Raw genomic sequence first — 14473 nt, forward strand, 5'->3', positions numbered from 1 at the left:
CTCCTCTGACAAACCCACCACCAGCAATGAGTGGGCTGATTTTAAAAGCTAACTGGGAATTCCCATAAGTTGCAGTAAATACAGGTGAAAATAAGAAGTCTATGTGAAGACCAGTTCAGCATCCTACATTCTACTCAGAATTCCCCAATGTGAGAGCAAATCTGATGAAACTAAGCAGTCAATAAAAAAAACAAACTCAGAATCACACATTCTTTTTAAAAGTAACTTTCCAGTAGGAGTGAGTGTATGGCTCCAAGACTAACACCCCTTCCCTTGCTCAGGCACACGGTGCTCTTTTCCATCTGGGTGAGGGGAACTCTCCAAGTCCAGACAGACAGGGGTTGCAAGGTCACATAAAGTGCTCAAATCCTATGTTGGACTGCTAGACTATGGGGTTTGAACAATACATTCCTTTTCGTTATTCAGAGAAGAGTTCTGAGGCTATAAGATGAGTGGCAAGTTAATACTTACCTTGTAGGGCTCTTTAGAGGGTTGGTAGCAGTTTTATTTAAAAATATACAGAACAAGGCCCAGTGTGTACAAATACATCATAGCTATTATGTTTATTATCATTCCTGGCTACTTGGAAGCCTCCTTTCCACTCTTTCCCAAGGGCAGCTGGCCTTAAAGCACTTCCTTCCTATAATAAGGATGGACAGGAATTTGTCAAGCACAGAGCCTTTATTTTACATATCATTTCCAAAGAGGACATTGTGTAAGTCAGCAGCCAACAGAACTTCTAGGAGAGAAAGTAACAGCAAAGGTAACTGGCTCAAGTCCCTCTGTGTATACCATGTACATTTCATGTCTGAGCACCTTGTGTGTCTGGCTTAAGTAAGGCAGTGTAGATTGTGCGAACGAGAAATCTGTGTTCTGTGATCAGAAACGGCTACTGCATGCATCACGCAAAATGCACAACCTGAAATGTTTTGATTTGCAACGGAAGTTTCCTTAAGCAAAGATGCGCGTGAACAATGACGAACACATACAGAGCAACTTGGGCAGAGAATGGATTATGCCGCGGGGCAGTGAGGTTAGCGCTGATCAGGAGCCCCAAGCAGGAGGAGCCGTCCCAGTGGCAGAGCAGCCTAGGAAGGTGAGCAGCAGCCATCTCCCGCCACTTCGCGCTCCTTGCCGCCTTCACTCTAAGTTGAGCAGCTCCACGTCAAAGATGAGGGTGGCATTGGGAGGGATGACACCAGGGTGGCCCGTGGCTCCATACGCCACATCGGGGGTGCAGGTCAGCTTCGCCCTCTGCCCCAAGCTCATCTAGCAGGGATGGGGGCAGATGGGGAGAGGAGAAAGAGGACCCAGCTTGATTTAAAAGAAAAAAGTAAGGTAACTATGGCATTTTCCCAAACCATCCTCATGGTAACTCTGAAGATCTGAGATGAATTTTCTGTGTGGCACACTGAAGTGATGCAGAATTTAGATTCTGCCTCAGACGAGCAGAGACTTCACTGTGGGGCACTAACTTCCACAAAATAGTCCCAAATCCATTCATCTAACAACCGCTGCTGGTTACTCGTTTAGTGCGTGGCCCAAAGGCTTCAAGTTATTCCTAACTGTTCCTCACCCCCTTCCAAAAGAACCTAAAGAGGGTGTATAAACTGCACGTGTATAAGTATGCACTCAAGGAGGTGACAGGAGCAGCCCATTAAAGACGTTAAGCACTCAGAGGCCATTGCAAGGAGGCGAGGGCTAAGAGACCTAACTAAGAGGGCATCATACGACTTCACAGACCAAGGGGGAAGAGTGTGAACCAGGGCTCTGCACAGCAGTCATCGAGAACGTCCAGAAAAGAAAAAAAAAAAAAAGAACGTCCGGCATTGGTCGGACAAATGGTGAAATTTGAATAAATCGATTAAAAAATTTTAATAACCAACCCAAACATTTGACTGGATTGCTTAATAGTACTGCATCAATGCCAATGTGTAATTGATCACAAATTAATGTAACGAGATCCTTTTAGTATGGTTATGTAAAATGTTAACATTTGGGGGAGCTGGGTAAAGAATATACGGGAACTATTTCTGGGATATTTTTGCAAGTCTGAAATTTTTTTTTAAGTTAAAAAAAAATACCTTGGCCCACCCCACCCCAACTCTCTGGCTGCCTCAGTTCCAGACAGCTGGTCGATGGAGCCAGTTCTGAGCAAGCCTGGAGGGATGTGCTTGGAATGAGAGCCCCCAGTGACTTAAAGGAGTCATGCTGGCAATGAAAGGGTAGGAGTGGGGGCACAAAGCCAAGGGCTGAAACTAGATGGTGTCACCATGCCGTCGCGGTAGAGTCAAAGCGGAGCAGTCTGTGCTGAGGCAGAGGCAGCGTGCTGAGCCCAGACTCCGACTCCTCAAATACCCCCCCTTACGAGGATCCTTATCCTACCTGGGCTGCACCCTCTTCAAAACCCTTGATGACTTCCTGTTTGCCAATTCTGAACTTGAAAGGCTTGTTTCTGTCTCTGGATGAATCAAATTTCTTCCCATTTTGGAGCATTCCTGTGAAAGCAAGAATAGGGCAGAGGAGAGCTGTGGCCGCAAGTTAACCCCCCATTCTGGGTCCACATGTCTAAAACGGAATCCCTATTCTGTACAGACCTGTGCCTCTTCAGCTCTTCCTGCCCGTCCTGCTGCCCAAGCAAGAACCCAGGTACCTCACTCTGCTGCACCACCCCCTCAATATGGCCTCTCACTTAGTCCTACATATCTTTGTAATCTACCTATGTTCTACGTTCTCCATTTCTACCGGCACCACGCTGGGACCACACCAAGTCACCATCATGTCTCACTTGTGCACAGGAGGACCTTCTAACTTGTCCTTCTGCTCCACTCTCACTCCTCCTTTCCAGTCTCCACTCTGTGCCCAGAGAGGATGGTTCTGCCTCAGGCTGAGTCCTTACCTGGTTTCCCAAGGTTTCCCCAAAGTGCAAAACCCAAAGCCACATCATCAGGCACCTGAGTGGCTCAGTCAGTTAAGCATCAGACGACTTTGGCTCATGTCATGATGTCGCCCTGCATCGGGCTCTGTGCTGACAGTGAAGAGCCTGGAGCCTGCTTTGGACTCTGTGTCTCCCTCTCTCTTTCTGTCCCTCCCAGCTTGTGCACATTCTCTCTCCCTCTCAGAAGTAATAAATGAATATACTTAAAAAAAATAAAAGATTCTCCCTCTCCCTTTGCCCCTTCCCCTGCTCATAAAAAACAAAACATAACAAAACAAAAAAACAAAGGCCACATCATCCCCTCCTGCAATGAACAGAGTAAAGTGACCCACCTAGTCAATGGTGGCCTCCAGACCCTCTAGAAAGGGCCTGTTTGAACCTGGAACACCCCAGTGCTATCTCTAATAGTCTGCAGCCTCCCTTAGCTAGGTGTCATCTCTGATGTACAAATATTGTCTCATTTCATCTGTCTAAAGTTCTAGAACTGTTTCTCTCTCTCTTTTTCTTTTTAAGTTTATTTATTTAAGCAATCTCTGCACCCAATGTGGGGCTCGAACTCACAATCCTGAGATCAAGAGCCACATAGGTCACCACCTGAGACAACCAGGTGTCCCTCAAGAGCTGTTTTGGTATTTTTAGTTCTTATCGGTGACTGGTTCAAAGGTCAGACCTGTTAACAATGCTTTTCCACGATTTCTTCCTGCAGCCAAAGAGACCGTGCCAAAAGCCAATTTGAGACCAGAGAAAGATTTGGCCTGTAAGTTCAGAGACTGGATAGTGACTTCATTTTGGCACTAACTCATTGTGTGAAGTTAGGCAAATCACTCCCTTTCTCGTGGCTTCAGATACGCCATGTTTAACACGGGCAGTCTGGACAAGCTTACTGTCTAAGCATCTGTGATTTTACTTCCTCTAATTCCTACAATTTAAATGTATACAAGGCACAGTATTATTTCCTACTTTCAAGGTAGAATAAATTGGACTCTTGCCCTGTGTACTACATCAGGCAAAGGAGAAAACCCTATACGAAAGAGTTCTTACACAAGCTCATGCATACACACAGGTTGCTAAGATATTCATATACACAGAGATACTCATGCATGCTCGCGGGCACTTAAGCACGCACATTCAGAAGAAAAACCCTGATGGTCAAACAGATGCTAAGGAAATATTTAGATCCACAAATCTACATACAATTACACAGACACATACTCAGACATATACACATATGGATACACACACACACACACACACACACACACACACTCCATTTGATAATTAACTTTCTCATCCCCCGATTCCTTCAGATTTCATATGACTTAATATACTTCAGACCAGATACAGTTACCTACAGCTACAAGTTCAGCCAAAACAATGCAGCCTAGAAACAGACCAACACCTGTATGGTTACTTGATTTGACAAAGGTGTCACAGCAATGCAACAGAGAAAAGATATATTTTCTTAAACTGATGTTGCTGGGTCTACTGTATAGCATATGGAGAAGAATGAACCTTGAGCCCTACTTTATGCACACAAAAAAATCAATTCCAGAGAAATCACAGATGTAAGTATGAAAAATAAAATAATAAGGCTTCTACAAGATAACAAACATAAGAATATCTTCATGACTTAGGGATAGACAAATATTTCTGAGCTGAACACAAAAGTACTATGAAGAAAAAAATTGATACATAGGACTTCATTAAAATTAAGAACTTCCATTCAAAAAAATGCCATTAAGAGAGGGGGAAAAAAAGCCCTGACATGGGAAGTGCTTGGAATCAGTGCAACTAACAAAAGACTCATATCCAGAATATATAAAAAAATTCCTATAAATCAATCAGTAAAAGGCAGCCAACCTAATTTTCAAAACTGGACAAAATTTGAGCAGGCCGAAGAGGATATTCAAATGGCCAGTAAGCACATGAAAAGGTACTCAACTTCATTAGTCATCAGGGTAATGCAAGTCAAAACCACAATGAGATACACTGGGCACCTACCCAAGTGGGCCAAAAACAAAACAAGAACTTGATAATGCCATGTGTTGATGAGGACACAGGAAACTGGAGCCTTCGTGCACGGCTAACGGCAGTGGAAATTGGCCCATCTACTTAAGGAAGCTGTTTGGCAGTATCTGTTAAAGTAGAGCATAGGTAGGGGCATCTGGGTGGCTCAGTGGGTTAAGCATCCGACTTTGGCTTAGATCATGATCTTTCAGTTCGTGGGTTCGAGCCTCCCATTGGGTTCTGTGCGGACAGCCCAGAGTCTGGATCCTGTTTCAGATTTTGTGTCTCCCTCTCTCTCTGTCCCTCCCCTGCTCACACGCTGTCTCTCTGTATCAAATGTAAGTAAACATTAAAAAAAAAGTAGACCATAGGTATAACCTTATGCCCAAATAACTCCACTTCAGGGTGTATACCCAATCAAAATGTGTACATATGAGCGCACCAAAAGACACCTACAAGACTACTGAAATCAATAGTATTCATAATAGCCAAAGACTATCAGCAACCCAAATGTTCATCAATTGTAGAAAAGATAAATTGTAGTATATTCATACAATGAACTGTATGGGCATAAAAAAGAACCAAAGACTCTGAACAAATCTCACAGATGTAGTATTGAGTGAAATAAGCCAAACACAAAGGAGTACATGCTCTGTGATCCCATTTACATGGTATTCAACAACAGGCCTAGCCAATCGAAAGGGACAAAAAAAGGGACCTTTCGGGGGGTGTGATGACTGGGAGGAGGCAGGAGGGAGAGGCCTGGGGGTGCTGGAAATGTACATGTTGATCTGGGTGATGGTTATGTAAGTGTGATCACTTTGAAAAATTTCATTGAGCTGTACATCTTAGATTGATGTTCTCTGCTGTATTTATATTTAAGCAAAAAGTTTACCAAAAAGTCCCATACAGTCTCCTGCTGGGTTTGAGGAGACAGTCCCTCCCCACACTCGTGGCTGAGGCTAGTGTTTAATGTACATTGCCTGCTCTTTGTATCTACTATGAAAAGTCTTTGCAAAAGGATGTTGTGGTTTTAGTAACTTGATAAGCACTGGTCTGTCTACAACATGTAGAACAGATAAATCAATTACACAGGTCAGAGGCCCCAGGGGACTCATGGTAATTAGGCCAGTCACAGGGAGATAACACACAGCTCCAGCTCACTGACGCCAGCCCCCAGCAACACAGCTGTTGAGAAATACCCACACCGTCTGCCTAGAATTAACCTGGCACTTCACACTGGCCCAGAGAACTGCTAAAAATGGCCCCATCTGACTATGTCCTAGGAATTAAACTGGCCTTGCTGTCTGCTAAGTGGCTGTCACCAAGTTTGTCACATTGGGAAGCAGGTCACAAGGCATTCACCTCTCTTGGAACAAATACCTGCATGTGATCTTTCTGCCAGTAGTCCTCAGGAATTCCATCTAGAATGTTCCTCAGCCCACCCGACCTTTCAATACAGAGCATCCAAGAAGGGTCCTTGGAGATGTGGGGCTCTCCTCCAAGTCCCACAGTGCCCTAAGCCGGGGACTGCTGCTGCCCCGCCTGTCACACGGCAGCAGAGCCTCTGATGACTTTGCTCTTCTGCTTCCACAGCCCCCAAAGAAGCAAGGAACCGTACCTTTCACCCCTGTGTCCCCACTGCCCACACATCAGCTTGCACACAGTAGGTGCTCAATAACAGCATGCTGAATTGAATAGTCTACTTCTGAAAAACGAAAGGAAATACTGAGGAAGCCACCCTCCCCTTCTCTAGTAATATTGTAGGAGGAAAAGGGAGTCTGAGAGATCAGGGCTCTCAGAGCTTCAAGAAGGGATTTCGAAATATGAGACAGAACCAGGAAGGCCAGACCCCACCCTGCCCATGATGGAGGGAAGGGAATGGAGGTGCTTGGCTCAGTTAGACGCTGGCTCCACAGACGGCTCCTGCTGGTACAAATGGGGAAGGGGTAACCCTGCAAGCCCCCTTTCCTGTGCCCACAAGGCGGGCTCAAGAAGTGGGGGACAACTGGTCATAGGGAGACGGGGCTACCTTGGGTTTTGGGCCTCATCTAGGAGCAGATACCTCTGGAGAGGAGTACGACAAGGGAGACCTCCCTCGGGAGGGGCAGGTCTGGGTGAAGGCTGAGGGAGCAAAGCCTACCTGTGTAGTGCACCACACACGTCTGTCCCTTCTTGGGGAATGTCCTTCCTGCAAGGAGACATAAGGGCAGATGAATGAATAGGGCATTGGGAAAAGTCACCTGGGACATTCAGATGCGACTGTGACCCAGCTCTCTGGCCCACATTCCCCTCCATACCACAGAGATGCCCAAGGCTCTAGTTCTGGCTCTGTGCCTTGTATGGGGCACATTAGTCACTTCACCTCTCTGACTTTTTATTTGATTTGAACTTTATTCCCTTGGGTTCCTCAACTCTGCTCTCTCCTTTTTATTTTTCTTTCTTAAATTTTTAAGAAATGTTTATTTTTGTGTGTGTGAGAGAGAGAGAGCCAGCAGGGGAGGGGCAGAAAGAGACGGAGATACAGAATCCAAAGCAGGCTCCAGGCTCTGGGCTGTCAGCACAGCTCCCAACCATGACTTTAACCAAAGTTGGACGCTTAACAGACTGAGCCACACAGGCACCCATTATTTTCCTTTCTTTGATCACTCCTTTTACTTTCCTTCATCCATACCACAAACATTTATTTGAAGTTTTTATCTACTTGGAGAGAGAAACCGAGAGCGAGTGGGGTAGGAGCAGAAAGTGGAGGGATCCCAAGCAGGCTACATGCCATCAGCACAGAGCCCGACATGGGGCTCAAGCCCCGAACTGTGAGATCATGACCTGAGCCAAAACCAAGAGTTGGACATTTAACTGACTGTGACACCCAGGTGCCCCTATTCCACAAACATTTACTGACAGCCTACTATGGACTAGATTCCGGAAACACAGAGCAATCTATGAACTCATGGTGAAGTTAGGGAAACAGACCCATAAATAATAGATTACAATGCAGGATGATGACTGCAATCAAGGATCAATAAGCAAAATCATTCACAAGTATTTACAGAATATCTACTATATGCAAAGCCTGCGCCTGATTTCAGGGACTCAGCAGTAAGCCATAGAGCTTTGGAATTTACATTCTAATGGAGGGAAATGAAACAATACTCAAACAATAAATGAGTATTGTTTCGTTTGGAGAATTATGATAATTCTCTAAAGGAAATAAACACAATGATGAGTTAATGAGAGAGACCGTTTTAGAAAGGGTGGTCCAGGATGGCCTCTCAGAAAACATGATATTTGGCCTGAATCTTGAAGAATGACCAAAATGCTGGGAAAAGCACTGCAGGAAGAGGGAGCTACAAGGCCACAAACATTGGGGCAGGAAAGGACTGGAGCATTTGCAGAATATAAAGGAGGCCTGGTGACTGGAAAGAAGGGAAGGAGAAGGAGGCAAGTGGGAAAGAGCCGGATCATGCCCAGCATGGCAGAGCCCAATTTAATTCTAAGTGCAACAGGAAGCCACTGGAGGGTTTTAAGCAAGAGAATGACATAATCTGAATTAAGATTTTATAAGATCACTCTGGCTGCTGTGTGTAGGATGGACGATCAGGTGTCTATTGAGATAATCCAGACAGGAAATCAATTATGGCTTGAATTAACGTGGTGGCAGCAGAGAAGTAAGCAAAATAGATACATATTTGGGAAGCAGGACTGACGGGGTATGGCTAATGGAGCAGAGATGGGGTCTAAGATGACAGAGAAGGAGACATCGAGTACAGCGCTTGAGTTTTCAGTTTGGGCAAACCGGATGACAGTGGAACTAATTCCAGGTGAGGAAGACTGGGGAGGAGCAGTTGGCAATTTTGAGATGCCTATTAGACACCTATCTGAGTTTATACTGCAATAGGCAGATGGGGTCGTCTGCACTGGAGCTATAAATTTAAAGCCACAAGCCTGGGTAACAAAGCACCGGGGAGGCTAACAAGTGAGCCAACATGTAGAGGACTCTATGGAAGTCAGGAAAAGCATCTGAGAAGAGATCACGGTTAAACTGAGTCAAAAGATAAGTAGTTTGCCAGAGGAAGTAAAGGGAGATAATCTGGGAAGAGCGAACAGCATGTTCAAAGGCCTAGATCAAGCAATAGTGAGATCCTGTCTAGTTCATTGCTCTAACCCCTACTACATAGTACACATTCAATAAATATTTGCAGAAAGACTGGTGTGTTTAACAACTTCGCAGGCAGCTTGCTAAAGCTAGAGGAAATGGTGGTAGTGGTGGGAGGGACTGGTAGGAAGAGATGAGGCTCCAGTATGGAAGGTAAGACTAGGCTGGACGACCATCTGTCTCGAGGAGATGGGAGATTCATTAAAACCCAAGGTGGGGATAGGGGGCGAGGAGCAGAATGAGACAGAACAGTTATATATGCATTTTAAAGAGTCCACAGGGTACAGTGTGAAAAATAGGTGGTGAGTTAGGAAGGCCAGATGGAAGGCAGGGAGGTGACACCAGAGGTGGGAAGATCAGTTTAGAGGAAGTGCAGAAATCCAAGTGAGAAGTGATGTTGGCCTGAACCTGGGAGGGGCTATAGGGATGGAACCTAGAGATTTTCAGCAGGACTTGAAAGGACTTGGTGTGGGGCTCAACCACGATGGTGTCCCCAGCTTAACGGTACAGTAGTTTGGTCCTTCTGTGCTTTCTTGACTCAAGAATTCAGACTGTTAAAAGTATAAGGCCAAAGCTCTATCAGGCTTTCTCTAAAAATTTTATCTCCCTCAGGGTGGCTGGGTGGCTCATTAAGTGCCCAACTCTTGATTTCAGCTCAGGTCATGATCTCAGGGTTCATGAGACGGAGCCTCCCATCTGGCTCTGCACAAACGTTGTGGAGCCTGCTTGGGATTCTCCCTCTCCGTCTCCCCCCAGCTTGTGTGTGTGCACCCTGGGCATGAGTGCTCTCTCCCTCAAATAACTCTAAAAGCTAGTTTGAGCCAAGGAAGAGAGAAGAGGCCTCCAGCCCCTGGGCAGAACTCAATGGCAGTGCCCTGGGGTGTGACAAGGTCTCAGGAAGATGCCTCCTGGTACCCAGCACCACTGTTCCTAGCCTGTACCTCCCTGGGTGATCAGGGTAGTGGGTGGGACCTCTAGGAATCACTGCCTTTTAAAAAGGAGGGTGACCTGGGACCAAGAGTCTTCTTATTTCCTAGGGAAGGTGGGGGTTGTCAGTTATGTCTCACATGAAATTTGTCTGTCAAATTCTGCTGCAGAAATGGGGACTCTGGACTGGATCAAGTTTCATTTTAAAAATTTAAGACTGGCTATTCTTGCACATCCAGACCCAATTATACAAGAGATGTCTGGCTTGGGGAAGTGAGTGGTGCCAGTCCTGGGGGCAGGGAAAGGGCAATAGAGAGGAGCGCCTGGAAGCGGAGAGGACAAGGAACATGAGTTGTTTTGGACTTGCTGAATTAGCTCTCCGTGGGACATCCAGGTAGAGGTCGAGCAGCAGCTGGATAAACGGACCACCTTGAACCCAGGTCGGAGATCTGAGCTGGAGGCTTAAGTTTGGAGGCCATCGGTTTGCAGACGGTAATGAAAAGCCATGGGAGGGTACAGGATGGCTGGAGAGGCTGAGTGGGGCGGGGAGGATAAGGCGAGATGCAGAGGCGGAGGGAGCGCTTCTTCCTTCCAGACTGGCTCGGTCCCCACAACGTCTCACCGCCCAGCCCACAGGGGCCGCCCGACCGGAGGCCCGGAGGGGGGCGCATTGGAAAGGGTTGCCCCAAACAGAAGAGAACCCTTCCAGCTGTTTCCAGAGCTCACCTAGCAGGGCAGGGAAAGCAGAACTAAAAGGCTGCCCTGGGAAATCTGCAGGAGCGGATAACCGAGAGGTTCCAGCCGCGGTCGCGCCCGCCCGAGGCCCCCGGGGCGGTGGCGGGCCGCAGACCCCCACCTCCTGGCCGCCGCCTTCGTTCCCCTAGGTGAGCCGGCGCGGAAGGGGATGTTGCAGGATCGTCTGCTAGATCCCCAACAATCCTGTCTGGGGTCTCCTCCCGCCGCCCTCATCCTGTGCCCGCCTCCGATTCAGCACCCTCCGCGCCACCTCTGAATCAGACCCCCGCCCGCCCGGCTCCGCCCCGGGACCCTTCCTCCTCCCCCAGCTCGGCCGCCCGGTACCGTCTCCGGGGGAGATGGTCTCGATCTCCACGCCCATCGCAGTCCCACTGGCCCCGCCTCCGAGGGTCCCCGCTGCAGCCCCGACCCCGGCTCGGCTCCGGCCCTGGCCCCGCTGGCGCTCCGGCTCGCCTCCCCGCCGCCACTGCAGAGCCGGAGGAGGTGCGGCGGGAGTCGGGACCTGCGCGGGGAGGGGCCACGGGGAAGGGGGCGGCGGGGCGGAGCGGCGCGGAAAGGTGGGGTCGGCCGGGGCGGGGCCCTGGGGAAGGGACCCTGAAGCGGCTGCTCCGGAGCTTGCCAGGCTAAGGGTCGTTAACTGGGGAGGATGGTGAGGAGGACATGAGACACGCGCGCCTCCACCCACCCATCTGTCCCTCCATCCATCCGTTCCACACAAATTTACCTAGCATCTACTCTGTGCTAAGCTCTGGGGAGTCAACCCGGTCCCACAGACCAGGGGAAAGCCGGCAACTAAACCAACACTCTGTAGATGTGCTCACTGCCTTGGAGTTCAGAACGTTATGGAAGCATCTGAGAAGTACTTTCTACTCTAGCTTGGCTGCCGGGATTGTAAGAGCAATCTGGGGATGCGGGGAGCCGGGGAGGGGAGGAAGGGAGGGAGGAAACCAGTTACTACCTTACCCCAACCACGCTCAACCCCCATCAGCATCCCCCCTCTTTCTGCCCCACTCACAGGTAGGTTCCCACCTTTTGAGGCAAAGAACTGAGCCCTGCTGATGACAATTAAATTGAGGTAGACTCTATGTCGTCAAAGAATGACATTTGTGACGGGTGGGGACACAAGAGTTGGTTACAGCGTGGAGTGATTGGTGCTTGTGGAATGAATGAATAAGTTACAACATGAGCCCCCTCTTCCACGCCAAAAGAGTTCCAGGAATCTGGAGAGATATCTTTGGAGGAGGTAACATTTGCTTGAAGAATAAATGGAACTTTAATTCTTCTCTCATTCATTGTTCCACAAGTTAACGTGAAAGTATGATTCTGCTAAGTGGCACTGGAATATAGGCACGGGGAGAAAAACCTGGCAGGTTTTGCCTTTGCATCCCCCCGCCCCCATTCTCCCAGGTGTTTAAGTAAGAGACTTTAGATTATCAGCATCGCTGAAAGACCAAAACTGGATGTTCAAGAAAGATGATGGTCAACTGTACTATGAGGGTCAAGATCTGAAATTCCACAACAGCTGTTTCATGGCATGGCCCAGAGTCTCCAGGTGTGTAGCTGGTCTAAAGTCTAGTGACACACTAGGTCCCTAGGCTATGGACATGGGCAGGCACCCTTCGAGTAAGTGTAGAACAGGGGTTTGTAACTCGGACAGGTCTATGGAGAGCCTTCAGTTGAATGGACAATGTTTTGTGTACGGATAAGAACATTTTTTCTGGGGAGATTTTTATCACATTTAAAAAGAAGTCCACAACACCTTCCCATTCTCCTGACCCCATCTCCTCCCCAAAGTTAGGAAACCGTATTGACTCTAGGGATCCTGTACTTCTCAGATTAGGAGAATCGAGAAGTGGACGAAGGCTCTACCCTTCTTAAGGGAGGACGAAATTGTTGGTGGTTTACAGTAGATGGAATTTCGCAGAAACTACACCTCCCAGAGATCTGTGTAGCAGTTCCAGAGCTTATTGGTCAGAGGGAAGGACCCTAACCAATAGGCAGAAGGCATTGTAGGGCTTGCGCAGTTACCGCTCACCTATCAGAGGCCTGGGAACGGATACTTCCGGTATTCGCTCGGGGGCTCCAGATCTGCAGTACCCGGGAGTCTTATGTTCTGTGGGCAGTCAGGCCAAAGGTATTTTTCCGTCCGCTCCTGCCTAACCTCGCTGGTGTTGGGAGGCTGTGGGTGGGCAGAGAGGGAGATGGAAGGGCCAGCACTTGCTGGGGAATAGGGAGGAGACCCAGGAGTGCAGAGAGGATGGGGAGAATGGGAGTAGGGGACACGCGTGCAAAGGGCTTGCGGCTGAGGACGAGCGAGGGGTGGCTTTAAACTTTTGAATATATTCCATGTGGCTCACTAGTGATACTTGTGGGAATATATCCCAAAGAAGCTATTCGAAATGAAGAATATGCTTTATGCATAAGGACCTTTATCACAGAGTTATTTATAAGGTAAAGTTGGCAACAACCAGGGGTCTCCACAGCGAGGACAACTTATGCGACTTCACTGAATGCATATTAAGTGGCTCTTAAAAATGATTTATAGGGGCGCCTGGGTGGCTCAGTCGGTTAAGCTGTCCCACTTCCGCTCAGGTCATGATCTCACAGTTCACAAGTTGGAGTCCCACGTGGGGCTCTGTGCTGACAGCTCAGAGCCTGGAGCCTGCTTCAGATTCTGTGTTTCCTTCTCTCTCTGCCCTTTCCCTGCTTTCACACTGTCTCTCTCGCAAAAATAAACATTAAAAAGTAAAATAATTATAAAATTTAAACAAGGGAAAATGCTAATCTATAATAAGTGAAAATATTGTGATATGAAACTCTATGATTGAAAAACTTTTAACCAAAACTACATAGGAAAAAAAGCCCAGAGGGATGTAGTCGTAATTTTTTCCCTTTGGATGAATGGTTTTTCTTGAATTTAGCTTTTTACCTTTTCTGTGTGTTAATTTTTTTTTTAAAGTGTAAAGAACTTGAAAGTATTTTATAATGGAACCACAATAAACAAAAACAACTTGGAGATTATGTAGCTCTGTTTAAACCTACTGGAAATGGTCCAGTTTGCCCCTTGATTCTCACTGCGAGTTGTCTTTAAAGATTAAAAACAAGAATTAAATGGTCATAGGCTGAGCAGCAGGTCCTGATTCTGACCATCTCTCCCCTGAACTAATAAAACAGTGGGCTTTTCATTCCCTAAAACTCCCTCAGGGTTGAGAGACCAAGTATACAGTTAGCCTCAGGCAGAATTTAAATATTTTAAAAGATACAAAATAACTGGGGAACACCTGAAGGCTTTGTCTTCATGACTCTCTGATCTTTCACAGCCAGACTGTCCACTGCTTTGGCTTTAACTACCTACTTTAGGACAGTGACTCCCAAATCCTTAACCTCTGACTGCCTAAGGCACATTGCTACCTACAGACATCTTAGATGAGGCAGATCTAATGCAAAATTTCTCACACACTGCACACCTTTCCTACCTTTGAAGCACACTTCTGCCTTCTATATCTCTGATGAATGGTTCAACAGTTTCCCAAGCAAAAGTTTGCATGTTATCTTTATTCTCCTTTCTTCCTCACCACTCATATCCTACCTGTTATCATTATTTATTCAATCTGCATTAGAAATATCTCTGGAGGAGTCAGTTGAGGATCTGACTCTTGATTTCGGCTCAGGTCATGAATCCCAGGATA

At 47.3% G+C, this 14473-nt stretch overlaps 2 protein-coding genes and 1 long non-coding RNA gene across 8 annotated transcripts in view; 2 read left to right on the top strand and 1 right to left on the bottom strand.

Annotated features, from left to right (window-relative positions):
* Positions 1-662: 662 nt before the first annotated feature.
* Positions 663-11768, bottom strand: FKBP1B (FKBP prolyl isomerase 1B). 4 transcript variants are annotated; one of them, XM_029936340.1, is made up of 4 exons: positions 11748-11768; positions 7089-7136; positions 2386-2498; positions 663-1269 (listed from the first exon to the last, which is right to left on the bottom strand). In XM_029936340.1, exons 3-4 carry the CDS (start codon positions 2494-2496, stop codon positions 1141-1143), a joined length of 240 nt encoding a protein of 79 aa, XP_029792200.1. In that variant the 5' UTR covers positions 2497-2498; positions 7089-7136; positions 11748-11768; the 3' UTR covers positions 663-1140. The 4 variants fall into 4 exon arrangements, with proteins under 4 accessions (XP_029792200.1, XP_029792201.1, XP_029792199.1 ...); XM_029936341.1 differs by lacking the exon at positions 11748-11768 and adding an exon at positions 11509-11690; XM_029936339.1 differs by lacking the exon at positions 11748-11768 and adding an exon at positions 11109-11294.
* On the top strand, positions 11550-11869 carry LOC115289157. Its single transcript, XR_003907421.1, has 2 exons — positions 11550-11675; positions 11802-11869. It is a non-coding gene; the product is annotated as an uncharacterized LOC115289157 (long non-coding RNA).
* A 976-nt stretch (positions 11870-12845) lies between these two features.
* Positions 12846-14473, top strand: part of WDCP (WD repeat and coiled coil containing) — a 12081-nt gene continuing 10453 nt past the window's right edge. For all 3 annotated transcript variants that reach the window (XR_003907422.1, XM_029936344.1, XM_029936345.1), the window contains exon 1: positions 12846-12918. Coding sequence is in view for 2 of the 3 variants with exons in the window: in XM_029936344.1 (XP_029792204.1) it covers positions 12893-12918 (26 nt within the window). In the remaining variant the exon portion in view is untranslated. The remainder of the gene's footprint in view (positions 12919-14473) is intronic.

Source organism: Suricata suricatta, chromosome 4 (assembly GCF_006229205.1).
Source record: "Suricata suricatta isolate VVHF042 chromosome 4, meerkat_22Aug2017_6uvM2_HiC, whole genome shotgun sequence".
NCBI lineage: Eukaryota > Metazoa > Chordata > Mammalia > Carnivora > Herpestidae > Suricata > Suricata suricatta.